Consider the following 21798-nt stretch of genomic DNA (forward strand, 5'->3'; position numbering starts at 1 on the left):
GCCCCGAGGAAAGCATGCTGACTAGAAAGCACACCACCAGGCCATTTCCTCTCTCTGCTTCAGGGGAGATAATGGGTGATTTACAGAGGAATTTAAGACCATTCTGTAAAACTTATACTAGTAAGTGAGATAGGACCCTGAGATGGTTTTCAGACAGGGCCACTAGTTTCTGTTTGCAAAAGGAGTTGACCTGATCTTGGTTTAGCAGCTGAAAGTCAAATAGCCTGTTGAGAAAACCCCAGGTAAAATTTGGTACCCTTTACTATCTACCGGTGGCATTCAAGAATGAACATGATGATTTTTAACATGAACATGAACACTATGATTTTTAAATGTCATTTATTTAAACCAAAATCAAGTTAACTTTTCAAGGGGAAGAATTTCAAAGATATAAAAGAAATTCATGTTTAAAGCAAACAATTTTGTTCAATTTCTATCAAAAATTAAATGACATTTTGGGGGAAGTGGACCCTGTAACATGGGAAATTGCTTCACTGAAAATCAAATTTCTACATGCAAAAACTAACTAATTTTGTTTGGGGTTTGGCTGAAATGTTTAAGGAGCCCCAGTGAAATATAAGAATTAATTTGTTAAAAGGGAAGAAGTATAATCACAGTTCAGACTCTGGGAATAGTCAGCGCATGAACCAAAGTAATGAGATCTTTGCAACCTCACAGGGAGCCAGTCACTGGATCATTCCTCTTTTGAAGAGTTTCAAAAGTACATTGTGTTATTCTGGTGACTGGTGCGGGACATGCTTAGGTATGAAAATCAGAAGAAGTGGCTTACCTGCTTACTAATTTCCAACTTTGCTGCAGATAGATGTAGAGGTTTGCCTAAGAGCTGGGTGGGGAGGAAGCACTGTGGATATAGGTTTCTTCAGAGTTGCAGCATTTTCAGATAATTGGAAGTTCACATCATAAAAGACATTCTAATTTACTTTTTCTGTGTGTTAAGTCTGTATTTTTGTGTATATGAAGTAAGGTTTATAGACATGTCCTAGATGACACCCAGACAAAATCAACAGTGGCAAATAGTTAACCAATTTTAAATGTAGGAAGAATGATAGAAATCCCACTGAAGATGAAGCTGAATGAAGGCTTCAGTTTGGGACTCAAATCTGTCACTTAATAATTGTGTCTCACCGGGCAAGTCACTAAACCTCAGTGAGCACAGTTTTTCATTACCGCAAGGATGAAATGAAAACCACAAAGCATCATTCTGCTTTTCCCTACCCTAAAGAACGATGTAAGAAATGAAATTGATGAAACGGTAGCAAAGAAATTCAAGTGGATAAAATATATACAGATTGATACAAGTTTGAAAGACTAATAACTTCTTTCATAAAATATATAGCTCCTGACCCGAAACTTTCAGATGTATGCAATCATCATAGTAAAATTACTTTTAGTTTTCAGCATTTAAATCCCTCATGTAGGATACAAGGCCTACCCACCTGCTCAGTAGTGACTAGGATATGTGTTGTTACAATGAAAGTTAGAATGATAGCTTCTTAATCCTTAATTATTCTCCCAAAACACAATTACTTATATTTTGGAAGAAGCAGGACTCTGTAGTAAAAACACCCAGACCTGAAAGCAGTGCATTAATTATTTTATTAACTTCTTCTTTTTACATTATGGGAAACATTCATCTATTTACAATTTTTTTTTTGTCCACACACAATCTAGGTAAATAAGTCTATGAAATTCCAGTTCATAAAGCCATAAAAATGTTCCCCACCCCTCCATCTGAAGGCTTTCAAATGAATCTTATTTTTTTCCAAACCAAAATAATTTTAAAAATTACATTTGGGAATTCAGATATGCTAGTGATTTATATTCCAGTTATTTAAAATATGCATCTAGACATGTTTTAAAAAAGAAATGGTAAATTCACAAGGATAAGGCTTAAATTAAAGTGGTAATGCACAGTAAAACATTAAGGAAACATCTATAAATAACAGAAATATATTACAAATAAATTAGTTCTATTTACCATTTCAAATATTAAAAATCTTTAATCCATTTCTTCATCTCTCTTTACAAAAAGTTTATGTGAATTGTATGGAAACATCTGCAAAAAATATAATAAATACTTAATTTCTTTGAACGTTTTTGATGTGGGAGACAAACTTCTTTTGTAATCCCCCCCCAAGAAAATGCCCAAACATCTTTATACCAAAGTTAAACAAAATAAGTAATTTTTCAGGGTACATACATTTTCCATTATGAACTAAAAAACATTTCTACAAATTACATCAAAAAGAACAACGGAACAAAGGTTACGCTCATGGATGTCAGTTAAAGGGGGCAAGTAGTTAACAAGCAGCTTTATGTGGGTTCATGTTTTTACATCAATAATTACCTTTTTATAAAGTGTTTGTATAATTTGTGTTTTTAAGGAAGGCAAAGGTCATGACGCTTGTAGATATTTAGCTAAAAGATTTAAAATTTTTACCAAAAATAGGTTATGAATATACAAATACCATTCACGTAGACAAGATAAATAGACCTTCTCTTGCCTCTCTTTAAAATATCCTGGGCTAAACCAGTTTCCAAAGAAAATACTGTAGGATGATCTTGAATCTTATTAGAAATCTATTTCGTAACCCAAATCTTATCTCTACCTCAGGGCACAGAGCTGTAGTTGGGACATGGGTCTTCAAATGGATGCCGCTTCCTTCACATTAATCTGTGAGTTCCAAGTCATTTGCAGGATTGAAGGTGATGTTAGGCTACCCAAGGTGGCAGTTGGCCTTACTTAATGCAAATTTTGTGTGACCTTCCATTGCTGCTACAATGTAAAGAAAAGGCGTATTCTGTTTAAAACCAGCAAATACTTGAAGCTCAAAATCTCTGTATGCTCCAATTTTACAAAGCACTCAAGGTACTTTGTTCACCTTAGTTAAAAGTTTGTTTTTAAATAAGTTAATAGCCCTTTTCTTGTAAACCACAGCAGTGAACATTTGTGCCCTGTTTATAAAGATAGCTCAAAGCATCAATGGCTCTGAGAGGTAGCGAATTCTCTAGTGGTTTTAGAATACGTCCATGAAAATAGTTGTTGCCAGAACCCATCTTAATTTCATAAGTAAAATTAAATTAGCACCTGGCTATGAGAGTGTCTTTTGTTTTTTTGTTTTTAAAGCTTCTCTGGTGCAAGCATATTTGATGTATGTTTTTAAAAGTCTTTCATTTTCAATGGTAATTTATAATGCTTTACAGTGGGAGCTGGACATAAAATGCCAGTGATGCTTTAAGATCACCACGTTCTAAATGTTTAAAACTGTTACGAGTAAGGGCATTTAAAGATAACTTTAGCTAGACGCAAAATGCATACTGGCCTTCCATCATGACTAAAAACATAAATCAACATTCTCTGCCAAAAGCTTGGGTTTCTTTTAGTGTTTATAAGTCATGACTTTTCCCCTCTCCTCATGATTGCTGAAACTTGCAGGTCAAATTTCTTCTCTCACTACCTAGGACCTTAAGATGAGTGGCAGCCCTTTGGAATGGGGCAGCGTGTCTGTTGGGGTAGAAAATTTATCTGTTTGAAATAGGACAAAACCCTTAAGCTAATAGGTAGTAGTGAGAATAGGCTAAAGGAGAGAATATGTCTGCAATAGGAACTACTGGGTTAAAAAGAGATAGCTGTGTAGCATTCAAAGGGATGACAGGAAAAATCCAAACTTTTCTCTGAAAATAGCCTGGCTGCCCTATACAGCACTTCCTAAGCAGATGTGTACTTATATATGTGCAATTAGGTAGGCCCCCCCCCCAGGATAGACACTAACAAATTAACAGAACCAACACTTTGCCTTTTTAAGACCCACCACCACAACAATATAACATACATAGTACAATAACAGTTGATAAAACATTTCAGGTCTAAATTTTCTTAATAATAGGACAAAGAAAAAAAATCCCTTATGTCGTATCTTAAACTCCCAGTGCTTCCTTTGCCTTGCCTTTCTTCATTTTATTGCCTTTCAGAATAGATTAATTTCCCTGAAAGATCGAATTTACAATCTTCTGCTGATTGAAACATTTGAAGCAGTGATTGATGAAGTAACAGTGAGGCAGTTTGTGCAGCTGTGAGTGGTGCCAGTGCCGCCGTCAGCACCTGCAGATTTTGCTTCTCCCTTTCCCACTACACATCCGGGCCCCCCACCCCCAGCCAAACTTCGTCCCCTCTTGGTTTGTCATTCATTGATTCCGGTGAGATGGTGTGATTTCTGAGGTTGGAAATAAAGTGCTCCATCTGCTTTACAAAATAATAACCATTTAGGGGCAATAAAGAGAATCGGAGCCCTAGTTTCTTTCACGTGGAAGACGGTTAAGTCCCAAAAGATCGCCCTGTGATACTGGATTTCTGAGATACCCTATGGTTTTATATTGCTGAGCTCTAGGGACAGGCTAGCTTGAGAGAACTGAGGATGGTGGGTGACCTAACGGGGCCATTTCTACACAGGTGGGTTCGGGTTTGCCGAGAAAAGAAAGGGCTGGCTATCCGGATGAGGCAGGTGACGCCCCAGTACAGGTGGCAAAGCTCGGTGAAGAACGTGGGCAGACGGGTGTGGGCAGAGGGGGACCGGGACGGCTCTGAAGATGGACAACTACACCGCGACAGTGGAAGTCACTGGGCTTAGAGACAGAGGGCGCGGAGGCGGAGGGGACGCGAGGAGGAGCAGGGAGGACGAGGAGCTGGGTGAGGCCGCGCGGGAGGCCCGGCGCCTCAGAGCCGGGTCTGCGCCTCGGGGATGTAGATCTCGATGCTGTCGGCGCTCTCGGTGGCCGAGTTCTGGCGGACCGACGCGGCGCGCTTGGCGGCCATCAGGCGCTTGCGGGCCTCCTGGCGCTGCGAGCTCTCCAGCGAGCGCTCCCGGATCAGCGGCGCAGCGCCCTTCGCCGGCTTCTTTGGCACGGGAGGAGGGGCCCTTCTCTCCTGATCAAAGCAGAAGGTTCAGGACATTACACAGCTTCTCAGGACAAGCTTGGGGGAAACTGGGATAGGTCAGTAGTTAGAACACTTTCTGTTTCTTAAACCTAACGGTGGTTAGTTCTGCACACTGTACATATATATTTTTTCTTCATTATTCTGGCTTGGGTATGCAAAAGATGCAGGAAAAAAAAAATACCGGAAAGCTTAAGGCCAAAGGTGAGGCTGGATTGCAGAACTAGGTCTCTCCAAGGGAAGGCTGTGGGTTTAAAAATGCCCCCTGCTGAAAGCCTGCGCTCCCAGCACACTTAGTGTGGTTCTCTCTGGAGGCTCCAGACTCTTCCGGGTGCCAGAGGTGGGAAAGGATTGCAGCGCCAGCGGTAGCATCTTAGAACTCTGCATCCGCTCTAAGGAGGCCAGGCAGGGGGTGTGAGCTGGGTTCAGAGTTTTAAAACCATCACCACCCTCTCTCCGGTCCCACCCAAACCTAAATAGTCAAATGAAGAAGAAGAGATGATAAGACTGTGTTCTTTAGCTTTGTTGATGCCACAGTGAGTTATACCCGTTTGCACACACAACACACAGCAATATTCTCTCCACGGTCACCCTGGAGGGATGACACTGATCATTCCTATACTCAGGTGTGGAATCAGTTCCAAAATGGCTCCCAAAACCTCCTGCGGGGACGTCACTCCTTAGGGGCCTCAGGATGAGACTGGCCCAGAAGGCAATTCCAATCACAGGGACAGACACTGTGCCATGAAAACTTAACACAGGACTGAAAGAGTTCATATGCCTTGGCAGCAATACCACTGCAAAAACAAAAGCCATTCATTACTTAGGCAGCAAAAAAAGTGCTGTGAAAAAGAAGGGAATCTAGACTACAAAGGATTTTTAGGAAAAGGATGATAAGCTGTCAGGCTGTGAAAAGGTCCACATAAATCTGATATTTTCATTTTTAATAATTGTCATAAATAAATGTGCAACGTGCAATGTCTCATAAATGAGAAAAGTATCTTAAAATATGGATTCTATGATGCTCCAAAGGGCACTCTTTGTGCCTTAATACTCATGCTCATCACAGCAGTTCCTCCTTGTTGGTGTGGGTGACGTGCCCAGTTAAACTCATTACATTGGATTTGCCCTCAGGCTGTTTAAGGGACAGTTTTGTGCAGTCCAAAGGACAGAAAAAGGAAGCACAGAATGCAAACAGTATTCTGCCCATTCTGATTGTGCTTTTTCATTTTTTCCCCTAAAGTTCATAGGGTGATGAGAAGCTCTGATCATAGACAAAGTAAATAACGATTTAGAAATCAAGTTAACTGATGATTTGCTGTGTAAATGTCAATAGGTTACACATATCAATTCTAAGCATCACTCCTTTTGGACATTTTAAATCTTATTGTTGGGTGAGTTGGTGGGTACTTTTAAAAGTATGGACATTGAAAAACTTTTTAGTCATATTTTCCTTTCCTTGTACATTTTATTTTAAAACAATAATTAAAAAAAAATCAACGAATGAATGGGAAATTAAATGGATCACTTCTAGGAACTAAATTACCAGGATGTGTGTACATCTGTAGTGTTTCTTAAAATAAGACCAATTTAAAAGCTTATTTAGCAGACAGTTCTAAATACAGATTAAAGAACACTAGATTGAGTACAAATGCTGGGCTTCCCAAGTGAGAGGCCACACATACATCAATGGTACTTTGATACTTAACACTAAAACCCTAAGGTTGGTGGTGACAGAATTGGAGATGAGGGATAGTAATGATAGTGTCTCCCTTGTGTCTACTATGCACTGTCCCTTGGGACTGGATTTCTTCTGAGAGCCCACTGACTGAAAGAGCCCTGCTATTATGATGGGCAGCAATAGAATGGATTGGATTGCTGTTAGCTCTCTGATAGGCGAGGAGACCTGAAAAGAGCAGGGCCACCAGTGCTTCAGGGGAATGGCCATGTCTAATTTTTGTTGTTGAATCTCTTAGACCTATTTGACCTCAGGCTACAGAAAAGCAAAGGGTTAAAAAAAGTCGTGCATGACAGGCCAGCCTATGGAGGTGGACACTGAATACCTGTGTGAGCCTAGTGGAACCAATATAATCAAATGTGAAAATCGCAGTTTATTAATTAAAGTAAAATAATTTGAGTTTTTATTTCTAAACTGTTGCATGAGGGACCCAATGAGCAATATTCCCCGAGGCAAATCAACCCAAAGTAAAGCTCTTTTAAAAAGAAAAAATTCCACCATTTTTGATTACTGTGAAACTTGATGGTGTGTATATTTTTAGACTTGAACAACAGTGATCTCTTTATTACTATGTTTATGAAATAATTATGAAAGTCGATTAGTTTTCAGGGCTTCCTAGTTTTCTCAGAAACACATCCTAGCCGTGTAAGGAAGTTGAACTCTTGCTCTACATAATTATGCACTGAAGATGTCATTTATTTTAGTTTAAAAAGCAAAATGGAGGCAGTTCCTTCCAATGACTAAAATGGTTTAACTTAAAGTTTAATTAACAAAAAAAGCGCCACATTCCCATTTTCCAATTCACAAAGACAGATTTCTTAAAAATATGCCTGAAACATATTACAGATAATATCCCAAATGATTACTATGTAAACATTGTCATTACAATGAAATTAATATGATATCAGCTCCATTTCACATTGTAAACAGCAAGACTGAATGCAGAAGCCTATTTAGACTGTCCAGTGTTTGTGCAGGTTTTTAAATGAACCATACAAAATCTACATTGTTCTACCTTCTTGTCAAGAGGATCCATCTGTTTCCAATTATTGGCCTTTAACTGATGAAGTTCATCAAATTTCATACTAATATTTTCTATGGACAACTGCAGCATGTCCCAGAACCCCGCCAAATCCTGGGAGGTGGGCCTTGGATGAGCATTAGGGTTCTGTACAAGAGAAAGAAAAATATTCATGCTTTAGAGGCGAGCCATGATAACAAGCACAGGGCCAAAGTGGCACTTGCAAATATTTCAAATAACACAAGAAGGATGAGTTTCTTTTCGTTACCAGACAGGAGATAAAAGTGAGGCTACAAATGGTAACTGTAATTTAAAAAATTTATACATGTACATATATGTATATTTCAGTTTTTACTGAATTATAATTGATAAATAAAAAATGTAAGATATTTAAGGTGTACAATATAATTTTATATACATTGTGAAAGAATTCCTTACATTAAGTTAATACATCCATTACCTCACAAATTTATCATTTTTATATTTTTTTGGTGAGAACATTAAACTCTACTCTCTTAGCAAATACAATACAGTGTAATCAACTATAGTCACCACGTTATACATTAGATCCTCAGGTCTTATTCATCTTAAAACTGAAATTTTTTACCCTTTTACCAACCTCTCCCTATTTCTCCCACCCCTCAACCCCTAGCTACCACTTTTTGCCTCTATTTCTATGAGCTTAACTTTTTTTTTAGATTCTACTACAAATGGTAAAGATTGTGAAACTCTTCTTTTGTAATACAACATCCATCAATATGTATGGGGGAGAGTCTAAACATTTGAAAATCTCAGAATGTATGATCTACAACAAGATACATTTAAAAACATCAATTTAAATGAAAATACCATTGTTGAAAAAAATACAGTATGTTATTATTAGAGTCAGTATTTGACTCCCTGCTTACCAACTTATTCAGAGAACAGATATGAAATCTAAAATAAGATTTGTTTTAATACTCATTTTGAATGAAGTACTAGGTAGGGTAAACAGATGGTGAATAATAAGCTAATTGAATTTTAAAGTACTATATGTTTAATAATTAAGATGTTCCTAATATTGGAAGTCATTTTATCATATAAGGACTTTGACAGTATGTTATTTCTATCAAATAACATACTGTCAGAATTTAGAAATGAATTAGTTTTAAATTGACCATAACACAATATAGCAAATGTGAAAACATATCTATACATACACCTAGAGGTCTGTAACAACCCATTTGCTAGAAATACTAAACATTCTTTGGTGTTTAAGGATTGCCATTCTTTGCCTCCATCTACATATCCCTGACAAGTACTAGAAATTACAAACCACAAATTTCTATGATCTAAGACAGAAAAAACATAACTAAGAGATTGAAGGTGGCATGCTCATTGTTAATCACTACCTGCAATAATAGCTAAAGCATTTAGGGTTACATGGGTGGGAGCTTCCATATGTTAGATGTTTACAGCTGGGGTCAGTTCTGGTTACCTCTGGGCAGTTGGATACACTATGAAACCTCATGCCATACTATAACGTGAAGCCAGTTTATACTTTTAAAACCAACCCCTATAGGGCGGCCGGATGACTCAGTTGGTTAGAGCACGAGCCCTAACCAACTGGGTTGCCAGTTCGCTTCCCACATGGGCCAGTGAGCTGAGCCCTCAACAACTAGATTGAAGACAACAAGCTGCTGCTGAGCTTCCAGAGGGGTGGCCGGATGGCTCAGTTGGTTAGAGTGCGGGCTCTCAACAACACGGTTGCTGGTTCAATTCCCGCATGGGATGGTGGGTTATGCCCGCTGCAACTAAAGATTGAAAATGGCAACTGGACTTGGAGCTGATGTGCCCTTAACAACTAGATTGTAGGACAATGACTTGGAGCTGATGGGCCCTGGAGAAACACACTGTTCCCTAATATTCCCCAATTACACACACACACACACACACACACACACAAAACCAACCTGTATAAAAAAAATGATATCATCAGAATTTCAGAAAGTGTAAGGTCAGTGACCATCAAAATTAATAGGTTGGAAAAAACTTTTTAGCTCTTTGAGTGGACTAGCATTATTGCTCTGGCCTCAAAATAGAGATGTTTTTATAAATTTAATAGTTCTAAAACTACCCATAGTTCTGAAATTCACTGGAAGAAGTAAATTCTAAAGTTTGTGTTTGGTTAAGTATTAGAATCTATTCAAATGACACCTGAATTAACAAGAGTTGCTCTGTAGCATTTTGACTTAGTAACCCAAAAGAAGTTTCTTAATATCTAGGTTCAGAAAAGACAGATAGTAGCTTTGACAAAGTATCTCTCAAATGGAGTTTTATGATCTCACAATATATTTTCTTATCTTATTGATAACCAAAAAGTTAATTGTTTATAGTTTGGAGTTCACTAAAGTCTTTTAGGCCTTAAACCTTATTGGCTAAATTGCTTCAGTGCACCAATGTATGAAATGATAGATAGTTCAATAGGCAGAGTTTGTTTAATTCTGTATCACGGACAATTTGTTCCCTTTTCCCTAGAAATCAGCTTGCCCCCACATCATCAAGGGAATGGATGGGGAAGCAGAGAGCGAGCTTAGGCACTCAGCCAATCTCTGAATCAGTGAATCATGTGACATCCCATATGAAAAAAGTTGCAGCACTCACCTGGGTCTGAACCAGACCACTTGGAGGTCAGATGTGGCGAAAGGTATGGAAGAATGATAGCTAGGTTCCTTGGTTTAGTTTCTTTTGGAAAAAGTAACTCTTATCCTTTCATTCTATGCCTGAAAGTCTTGTCTGAGATAATATGCAAGTGTTTTCAAGTGTTCTCCTCAGAGTAAGAACTCAAGAAAGGAGAACTGGGAGGTCTGGTTGTGACCAATCTTAGTGCCACATTTATATGCAGCTTTGTAGACGTAAGCAACGCCACCACAAGGCTACTGTGCTTTGTGCTGCAGAGGAGGTGAAGCTGACTGATCTGGCCCAGGTCCCTTCAATAGGGTGAGGAGTGGAACTCAAATTCCGAGGTGGAGGGATTTATAGGGAGTGAGGTCAAACAGACTGGGTTTTGAATCTTGGCTCTGCCTCTTACCATGAGGCCCAGGCCAAGCTATTTAACCTTTCCAATGCTCATTTTCTTCAACTATAAAGCATCATAAAAATGTCACTATCTGCATCATAGAGTCGCCTTGAGGATTTAACCAGTTCATATATCTAAATGCTCTTAGCATGCGTCTGGCACATAGTGGGCTCCTGACCTATTCTGGGGCGTGGTTTGACCAGCCATCAATGGCCCTCTGCCTGCAGTGTAGTTCCGCTTCCATCTACCTTTAACATGCTTCTCATATTTTGCCACCTAAATTCCTTTAAATGTGAGCCCATCAGGGACTAGGAAATATCAAACGCTGGCTTTAACAAGGTTAACATTTCCTACATCTGCAAAATTTTCAGAACATTTTGTCTGTAATTTCATCGTCAAAATCTGCATAACGTTTGTATTCTACTTTATAATATATCTGCCCATTATATAATTCTTTTAAAAGATGTGCTGTGTGTCCCGAAGCATGTACATATCGGCCTCCAGGCTTATCTACTGGCCAGTTTGAGCAGTGTGGCTTTATATGAGCTTTCTTACATTTAAAGAACAAAGATTCATGTTAATTAAGATCTTGACACATTACCAAATTTACAAATTATCAGGAATTCTGTACCTGGACTGAGGTAAAGCTTAATAAAATATTTGTTTAATTCACTTACCAATACGTTAATATATATTACCTCACAATCCAGAACAGAATTAGGGCCAGGCAATTTTTGCTAAGGGAGGGGAAAACAAATTATAGATTGATGGTATGATGATGGTGTGGGGGGGTCTGGTAGAAAGGAAGGGATAGTCCCAAACAGAGATTTCAAAAAGAAAAGCCTTGTAGGAATGGCTGGTTAGCTCAGTTGGTTAGAGTGTGGTGTTCATAACCAAGGTTGCCGGTTCGATCATGGGCCATCATGAGCTGCGCCCTCCTTAGTAAATAAATAAATAAATAAATACATAAATAAGAAATAAAATAAAATAAAGAGTGACTCCTTTCATGTGCTCATAATGCCAATCAAAGTAAAGCCTGGTGAAGAGGGATGGAGAGTATTAATTTTGCATGCTTTCTATTTTTTCTTGGCTGAACCCTGTCTAGATAAATCCCTTTTAGTCTGTATTTGTCCTTGTTAACAAGAGGATGTGGTTAAAACTCTGAAATCATAGTTTGGGCCAATTAGATTGCATATAAGTATGTTTTTATTTCCACAAGAGAAACAAGTTGCTTTTTAGTTTCTTTGTTTTAGATATAGCTTGACCAACAATTGGCCAATAAAAGATATTCTCAGGGAATGACACTTGAAGATAGTAGTTTGTTTTTTTAAAGGCATATGTGAGTGAAGAAGCGCTTGCCCCTATATTTTGCAGTCAATTTTTAAAATGTTGGTAGTGGTGGTTTTGTCTCTGTTTTGCTTTATTTTGTTTTGCATGTCCAAGAAGGATGCCTTATTCAATTGTCTCAGGGAGATCAAATCTACACTTTATGATGCCCTCCGTCTCTGGCCCTTGAATTAAAATTCTGATTAGGAAATAGGCTCTGATGGCTTTTTCAGAAAGAAAATCGTTATCCAAAATGATTTTCTGTAATATTATTTCTGAAATACCAGGCTGCTCCCTATTTTTGTAAGAATAACAAAATCGGAGAGGCCTTGTAAAAGCCAGGAAAATGGAAATTTTTCAGCTACCAAAAATGCAGGAAATGGAGCTTTAACTTGATTGGATTTTTTTCTTCTAAGATTATTTAAGTATGAAATAAATATTTTTAATTTTAAGAAAAGCAGGAAATAAGATTCATCAGAAAACTTTCTATCCCAGTTGGGAGAGTCCAATAGACCTTGACTTGGTTCAAAATCAATTTTACTTTCGTTTGGCCAGTCTTGACGACACATTCTTCTTATGGTATTAGCACAGAAATTGTAGTAATGGGGATGCTACCTACCAGGTTTTCTTCACACAGTTCTCTGAACTGGTAGAATTTCTGGGCCATCAGAAGTTGGGCACTGCCCACTGCAGTTCGGATTTTCCCTAGAACTGAAAAGAGCAAACATACAAGAAGTTTACATATTATGTCTCATTGTTGCAATTTAGTCTGGTAAAACAAAGAGAAAGTTATGCTGTAATAATTGGGGAAAACAGCACATTTCACGCGCACACACGCATACAGCCCAATTGCGGTTGTTACTCTGCTGTTCTATGTAACAGAGGCTCCTAGGTTAAAATATAAAATCAACTTGGAAAAAACCACTAGTTCATCATGCACATTTCTTAGGGATAACGGAGTTTTCCACCACAGCACTGGACATTACCAAAAGAGAAAGTTTTATTTTTTCCTTTTACTCCAGGGATGAATTTCAAGTGTTTACCTGTATAGTTATGGATTTATTTGTGTCAGCAATCATGGTCTGCTAGCTTGTTTTTCTAACCCAAATCCAAACACAAGAAAAGCCGTCCTAACTTGAAGGGGGGAACCTCTTGGCACTCACCATATCCCATCCATAGCCTTCATTATTTTTCCGGAGCTCAGCCACTGGTACCGTCAGGAAAGAGCCACGGCCAGTTGAAAGACTTTCTAAAGAGTGAACATTTTCAGCCTGTTGCCTAGGGAACGCCAGCACTGTCCCAACTTTTCCACTTCACAGACTAATGTTTTTGCTCATATAGGTTTAATTCCCTATGCACTGTGCTGAAAATCTTTCCTGCTGCAAGCTACTTCTTGCCTTCCATGCAGTCTAAGGCGAGAACCTTTCAACACATGGGTGGCTGAGATGGGGTGAAACGCTCTGCACAGAGTTGTCCTCGCGTCTGCATTGTCCCATAGGCTCTCCCTCCACCAAGTGGGGACCGGGGCACAGCTGTGTGCTGGAGCCCTGCCAACCAGGCACTTCTCAACACACCCTCCTGCTGGGAAGGAAGGGGACGAGGCACCCTGCTAGCCCTTTCAAGGCCCACATTGACAACCAGAGGGGGGCATTTCTCAAAGTGCACTTGCCCCACTTTGAAATCTTCATAGGGAGGGAAATGATAGGACTGAAGCAATGTTTTTGCTGTTGTTGTGTTGTTCTGAATTTACAGAGCCTGAGGCTCAGAGTGGAATCAGGTCTCCCTTTCACGATCTCAGTCCCCACAAAGTCTGAGGAGAAAACAGAAGAAAAAGAAACTTCATTTTGGCCCAGGGTTTTCTAGTAATTTGCTTTTCTGTTTATTGAAAATATCCAGGCTAGCTGATGGTTTATGATGCGCAGTATACCTAGTCACTCCTCAAATATTTCAGCATTCCCACACCTGTAATTCAGGGCAATGATGAACTCTCTAATATGTCACCAGTCCCACCAAACAGCTAAAGAGTGGACATTTGCCTTCTCAGTGATAGCAAGGGGTCCCCCTTGACAGCCATCTGGCAGCAATTCCTCAGGCCAGAGTTTTTACTTCTTTTCAATCTGCTTCTAAAATCTTTTAAGATGGTTCTCCTATTCCTTTTAACTCATCAATCAGTTGTTCAATCCCTCCTCTCTCTCAACACTCCTGAAGCAGAAAGGACAGCACAAAGAGACACAGGGCACTTGAGTAGCAAAGGGTTCAGGCCCTGACTGGGACGAGGGTCCTGGCTCCAGCACTTAGACTGGCCACTGCTCTGGACAGGTCATTTAATCTGTTTTCTCCTATATAAAATGGGGCTTGAGAGGTGGCCAATAAAGGAACGCGCACGCTTGGGAAAGTTAAGGAAGTTTATTACACGAGAGGAGTCTATGGGGCTGCTCAAAGACCACTACAGCCCCTGAGAGAGGGTGTGAGGAGGGTTATACCTGGGTGGTGCTGACAGGGTAGCATTGTTTGGACAGAAAATGTTGACTGCCTGCAATCGAGTAGCTATTTTGGGGCATTTTCTGTTATCGCAAGTTTGGCTCTGTCTGCAGGTGCGAACTAGCGACATGACATTTTGTTGTTTTCTTGCAAACATGGCTCTATCTCTAAGTCAAGGTCTCTGAAACCTAACATTCAGAGACCTAACATTAAGTCAAGGTCTCTGGGACCTAACATTTAGAGACCTAACAGGGCTAGTGGTACCTATTTGTAGGGGTAAGGTTAAAAGTGGTAATATATATGAATTGCTTAGGACAGTGTCTGATATATATAGCAAGCACTCAATGAAATGTATGTTATCATCTAAGATCAGGACACTACTTCCCCTATGGGTGTGCCAGCTGTGAGCCCCACATTTGCGCTGCCCAGGAAAGAAGAGGAAAAAAACCAAAGTCTAGATTATTCAAATGTGACCAGATATCTTTGGTTGCTTGGGATGGATATGTGCTTTGGATTACCTACCCCAGATATGAGACAGGTTTGAGAAGGTACTTCCTAAGTGAACGTGTGACTCTAGGTATACTCTAAGGTTCCTGGAAACTTCTCTGAAGGGTAGGATTGTGACATCAACAAATCTCAAAATGAATCTTGGGAGATCAGAACTAGCTCTTCAGTCTCCAATTTTCTGCCTGGGATTGCATAGCTCCTGGGAACTGTCACAGAAACTCAACCTATTCAGATATACCTCAAAACTTTGAGCTAATGTTCTCAGTTATAGACAAACACCTGAGTATATATATAAGAGACTGCCATAATAAGAGCAGGTGAGTAAGACAGTTATTCTCAAATGAGGAGAAAGTAAGGGTGGCCAGTTAGTTCAGTTGGTTAGAACGTGGTGCTAATAACACCAAGGTTGTTGGTTCAATCCCCATATGGGCCACTGTGAGCTGTGCCCTCTTTAAAAAAAAATAAAATAAAATAAAATGAGAAAGCAGTACTCCAGTCATTCGGGCAACACCAATCATGTAGGTAGAGGCAAACTCGGATGTTTTCTTAAAGGGAAACAAGGGGCATCTTTCTTCATTCAGCATGGTCTGGCAAGAACCCTGGGTTTGGAGCAAAAATATCTGGGGTGGAGTTACGGCTCTTTTGCCCCCCAGGTTTTTGCCATCATGTCCTTTGAGTGTAAATTCCCTACTCGTGCCAGGATTATTTGCATTTCCAATGTCCAAGTGATGGTCTTTCATAGGTTCAGGGTAGGGAGATAACGATTGGGGCCAGGAGTAAAACCCTGAAACAGGAGGGCGTGGGACAAGCAGATCTCTGTCAGGAAAACAAAACACATCTCTGCCAAGTCAGTGTTGCACACAAAAATTTCAGTTGTAAAAAGAATGGAGGAACCAGGGAGGATCACTTGAAAGAGACGGTAGATGTAAGCTTCAAGTTTTAGTTTTTCTTTTAAAGATTATATATTGTAATGAAAAACAGAGAAAGACTTTTTTGGGTGTGGCCGTCTTTTATGAAAACTATGATTTAAAATCTCCTGGCTACATTCAGTTAAAACCCCAGACATTTAGAAAAGAGCATACCTGGTCCCTCCCACTGTCCCTGAGGGGGTGGGTGGGAGGGTATGACTTTTATTTGGGGAACAAAGAAGTGGTATAAAAGGCATGAGTGAAGAGAATGAACAATTTCTTTTAACCCGGTAAGTGAATCCATGACAAAGCGGTATGGAGTTTCATTGTGTTGTGGTAGCAGAGTGAAAATAGACCATTTCCTTGGGGCAAATGCCTGACTTTTTACTAAGTGAAAATCAGTATTTCAACTCCTAGGGCCTAATTAACATATGTATTCTTTCATGTTTCAAGAAGAGTTAGGTCTCTTGAACTGAAGAGGCAGAAGCACCTTTCTTTGACTGTTTCCAATTCTTATTGACTATGCCCAGCTCCACCATCATCAGGCCTTCATGTTAGGCCTCAGAAACAGAGAAAAACAGACATAATTCTTATACCCTCAACATAGCTTCCCTGAAACCTGGACACTACATATGAATAGGAAGGAATATGTCTGGCTGTCCCACCAGTGGTGAAGGTTTCTATGGTGGACATGCGGGTGAAACGCTCCTCAGGTCCTAAAACATCAACTGTAATTTGATGAAATACACCGAAAGAGCATAGGCATCTGAGTCAGGAACGATCAGCTTTACCACTTACCAGCTGCTGATCTTGGGAGAGTTTATCACACTTTCAGACTCTGTTTTCTTTATCTGTCAAATGATCATAATACTATCTTCATAAGATTGAAAATTCTTTAATAAAATAATATATGAAAATTGTTAGAATGTAGCAGGAATGATAACTCCTATATCCTGTCAATATTCTTTAGCTCTTAGGCATTTACCTGGAAACTAAAAGGTGGAATGATCCAAAACAGGGAATTATTTCTCCCGGTTATCCTCACACCCTGACCTTTCTCCCCAATAGTGTGGACTAATTGTCCTCTCTTTGGGTGGCTCTCTTTAAGGCAGATTTCCACAAGTGTCCAGGAGTGGGTGAATAATTTTTTTGGTCTCTCTCTATTTCCGAAATCCATAACAATTATTCAGGGGCCCAGATTTTCTCTCTGTATAGTCTGGAACAGTTCCCCCCTCCTATCAGAGCCAAAACAGTGACCAACTGGCTGCTGGGTGACAAAGATACAAAGAGGAGACAAGACCTCAACCAATGCTGGACACTTAGACCACCCCGCTGGAGCCTTGTGCAGAAAACAGACTCACTGCCAAATGAGGAGTCAGAACCCTCCTCACGAGCAGCAGTTGCTACTGTAAAACAAGGTCCATCTTTGGGTGCAGAATATGCCAGGTAATCCTGCAAGCCTGGAGAGCTGTATTCTGGCTATGTTCCAAATAATGTTTTGCCATGTGGTTTAGTGTCACTACAAACCATGGTCTCCAAACTCAGTAGATCTTTCACTGTTGTTCATTAGTCCTTTGAGATACTCTTTGTTACCTCTTTTTCTGACCCTCCTTTCCTGACTCTTATTAACTCACAACTCAACCCCTGTCCCCTCATATTCAACAATAACCTTGCCTCCTGTGAGATGAAGAAAACAGAGGGGCTCAAGCATGAATATTCTCAATGTTCTGCTTCTCCTGATACCTGCCCCACAGACAATCCCCTAAACCTCTAAAGAGTGCAGAGATTCTATACGATGGGCAAGCAGCAGACTCTTCAGGTTCTGTTGACAACAGCAGAGATGTCAGGTGCCAGGAGAGTTATTTATATTCATTCCTAATGTAATCTGTCCACGACCATTAACTGCCCCCACCCTAAAGACTTTTCTACGTCCACTCTTCCCATCTACCGGTGTCCCTCCCAGCTGCTTTAAGACATAAGTCCCTGCCTCTGTCAGCAATCTGCCTCTTTGCTAGAGCAGTACTCAAGATGCCTAGAAGCACCCTTAAGTCTCTCTCATTCTAAGGGGGAAAAAATACTCCCCAATTCCATGATCCCGTCTTGCTAATATGAAATTCATATTCTTCCCTGTTGTGGACTGAATTGTATCCTACCAAAACTCATATGCCGAAGTCCTAACTCCCAGTACTTCAGAATGCGACTGTATTTGGAGGTTGGGCTTTCAAAAAGTTAAAATGAGGTCATATGGGGGGGCCCTAATCTAATATGACTGGTCCTTATAGGAAGAGGAAATCAGGACACAGACACACACACAGAGGGAAGACCAGTTGTAAGCAAAGGGGAGACGCCTCCGAAAAAAAACAACACCTTGATCTCATACTTCTAGCCTCCAAAACTGTGAGAAAATAAATTTCTGTTGTTGAAGCTAGCCAGTCCATGGAACTTGGTTATGGCAGCCCTGGCAATCGAATGCATTCCCTTAAATGCTTGATTCTCCAAAGGGTAGACTGCTTTGCTCTCTCTGCATCCTCAACTCCACATGTCCCTCCAGGCCCTATAGGCTGGCTCTCTCCTCACCCTCCTTACCTTTCTGGATCTCTCTGCATTTGGCACAAAGGAAACACAGCTCCCTTGGCTCTCACAACACGCCCTGGCTCTGATGCTGTCTTCCTTGTTCTTTATGGATTTCTTCTCTCACTCCACCTCATAAATGTTGAACACAAATTCAATCCTAGCCCACTTCCCTTATTTTTGTTGAGTAACTTAACCCATCCTTCTGGTTTCGCTATTTTGTAAAATAGGTTTATGTTTCTCAAATTTGTAACTCCAGTGCTTCCCATCCCTCAAGCCTCAGAGTAGCATATCTGAGCATTTGCTTGATACCACTTGTCTCCCCATGTTCCCCGCAGGATTCTCTAGTTGATTACAACTCAGGCTATAAGGCTCCGTTACTTCCTCCACAGTATGAATATTCTCTCTCCCTTGCCAACCTTAGAAGTTTGGTTTTATTAAGGGAACTAGAGGGTTTTCTTATCTCATGTAATCCCCATGCTTCAAAATTTCCATGGTTCCCTACTATCCGTCGGATAAGGGGAAACTCCTTTAAATGGCTTGCAGGTAAGGCCCACATGTCCAGCCTTCCCTCTGTCCATTCCCTCTGTGTTCTGGGCCCCCAAATCCAAAGTTGTCTCTTTCCTCAGTGTTTGCTCAGACTAAACACTGAGCTGGAGATACCTTCTGCCCTGGTGCTCAGTACGTGGTCCTTTCACCTCTCCCACTGCGTCGTTTCTCAAATTCCCAGACATGGTTCTGTCCCTTCCCTTCCCACATGCTTCCCAGCAGGATCTATTTATATGTCTGACTTTCTAACCAGACCACGAGCCCTTCGATAACCTAAGCCGTGCCCATGGAACCCTGTTGAAGGAATAAGTTTCGAAATTAATTTACTCATCTACAAACTTTATGTTAACCAGAAAAATAAATGAACTGCAACATTCCAGCCTTTAAGCATTCTGTTTCTTTAAAGTTTTAACATGTCTAGCACCACATTTTAAGTTACAATCTTGATTAATTAATTAGCTAATATAGTATTTGCTGGACTATTATTCCTCTTGGTTTTCTGTTTATAATATTACCTGTGCTGACTTACACTGGAAGAACCAAGCCATTTGGGATAAGTTGAATGTGCTTGTATGTGAATTAAACCTCCTTATACTCAAGTTTTGACTTCTTGGTACTCACCTGCCTTTTTTTTTTTTTTTTTTCAATGTTGGTAGACTTCATGGGCAAAGGAGGAAAAAGGAATTTTTAAAAAGTGGGTCCAGGGCAGCCGGTTAGTTCAGTTGATTAAGAGCGCAGTGCTCTCAACAACAAGATTGCTGGTTGGATCCCCACATGGGCCACTGTGAGCTGTGCCCTCCCCCCCACCCCCCCAGATTGAAACAACTACTTGACTTAGAGCTGATGGGCCCTGGAAAAACACACTTAAATAAATAAAAGTTCAAAAAAACAAAAGTGGGGCCACTCACTTACTTTAAAGTCACATGGATTTGTTAGACTGAATCTGTGTGATTTCAAGTTGGAATTATCCATGTAGAGACATTCTTATTTACAAGTGTGTCCTCATGGAAAAGAATTTCTCCAACAAACTGCCCAGCTGCTTCTCAAACACTGTTGTGATTCAGAACTGTTGTCAACAAAAGGTCTCCATAGAAAACATGGATCCGTTTCATTTCGATAGCCAGCAGTGGCTGTTCTGCATTTAACAAGAGTGCTTTTATTTTATTTATTTATTTATTTATTTATTTATTTATTTATTTATTTATTTATTTATTGAAACTTGGTGTTGGCTAGAACAAACAATAAAGTTTTCAAGTAGAAATTTCCCCATAGACTAAAACCAAGGCTTCCACAGGGTTAAAACATGTGGGGGGTGAAGTGAGGGGAGGGGGGAATAAACATTACTGTTTTGTTTGTAAAGAGCAAGTTTTCAAAAACTCAGCTAATTTAACTTCTCCCCCCTCCTTACTCCAGGAGTCTTACTCATAAAAGTTGGTTATGCTTCAACCCATATTTCAATTTACATTAGCATTGAAATAATAACACCATATGCATCACCTAGATAAATACAACTTTTGAGCTTTTGAAAGCTGAAGGAAATAAAATTAGTCAATATTTCCCTCGGTAATATAGAAGAAAAGAACTAAAGGCTGTGTTTGAAGTTCACTGTAATTATATTCCACAGAAACAGTTATTGTTAGAGAAAACAATCAGAGATCTTACTCCATGAGTCAGTCCCTCACTCTGTAACCTCTGCCTCTCTGCAGTGCAGGAACAATGGGAACTTATCCAGTCCGAATAATGGGAACACCACTGGCCTAGGGAACAGGAGATCTGTTTCCAGGGCTGGTTCTGTCTTCAACTTGCCATATCATTTCACCTCTCAATGCCTCAGTGCTCTCCTCAGCTTCGAGACCACCTCCAGTAAAACACGCCCACAAAAGCAAGCTCTACAATGTTCTCTGGCACCAACAACTTCCTCTTTGTGTCCAGTGCTATGCAAAGCAAAATGAACTGAGCATTCTAGAAGGTTAAACATAAGGTACATTATATACGATTTCCTTTTCATTACTGCCACTTCCTCTGTGGTCACTAATTTCTGGTTGGCCAGACCTTAAAATAAAAGACTATGTAGCCTGTGGGGGGGGGGGGGGAAGGCGGGGTGTTGGGGTGGGGGGGGGACGGAGAGGGGCCTTTTGAAGGCCACTTCAAAAGTAAGATGAGACTAAAACAGAAAGTAGCTGGGCTGCACCGACTTCTCCCCACTTAGAAATACACAGGGCTTGAGGCAGATGCACTGTAGAAATCAGGAGTGCTGCTTTTCCTGCCACTCACTGTTTCAAAGGCTGCAGAGACACACCACCGCCGACACTGGGCAAAGTCAGCCTGGCGATCGCACCGATAGACGGTCACAATGATGACTGTGCACAGCTTCCGTAACTCAACCTGAAACCAGGCAAACGCCATTTCAGCTTTCATTACCAGCCCCACATTCGCTGCCAAGCCTCACAAGCCTTCTGGGGGACTCAAGGCCAAGTTTCACTAACTTGGATGCTATTACCTGGCAAAATTAAAGTGGAATTAATCCGCCTCCTGCACACGCTCTAGGTTTATCAGTTAGTTTCAGATAGAGCCTGAAAATTCCACATAGAAGTTGTTCGCAATTCAGGAGGCAAAGATAGATTTCCAAGTACAATTAACCAGTATTTCATCCTAGGGCCATTGAAACCCGAACCCATGTTTTTC

At 40.3% G+C, this 21798-nt stretch overlaps 1 protein-coding gene across 16 annotated transcripts in view; it reads right to left on the reverse strand.

Moving 5' to 3' along the window:
• Nucleotides 1-1598: 1598 nt before the first annotated feature.
• Nucleotides 1599-21798, reverse strand: part of DLGAP1 (DLG associated protein 1) — a gene marked incomplete at its 5' end in the record, with an annotated part of 855165 nt that continues 834965 nt past the window's right edge. For 13 of the 16 annotated variants that reach the window (XM_081077977.1, XM_081077978.1, XM_081077976.1 and 10 more), the window contains 3 exons: nt 1599-4945; nt 7708-7860; nt 12717-12808. In XM_081077977.1, the coding sequence (XP_080934103.1) occupies nt 4736-4945; nt 7708-7860; nt 12717-12808 (455 nt within the window). In that variant the 3' untranslated portion in view covers nt 1599-4735. The other 3 variants (XM_081077972.1, XM_081077974.1, XM_081077973.1) reach the window with 1 other exon arrangement.

The sequence above is a fragment of the Rhinolophus hipposideros genome (assembly GCF_964194185.1).
Source record: "Rhinolophus hipposideros genome assembly, chromosome: 17".
Taxonomy (NCBI): domain Eukaryota; kingdom Metazoa; phylum Chordata; class Mammalia; order Chiroptera; family Rhinolophidae; genus Rhinolophus; species Rhinolophus hipposideros.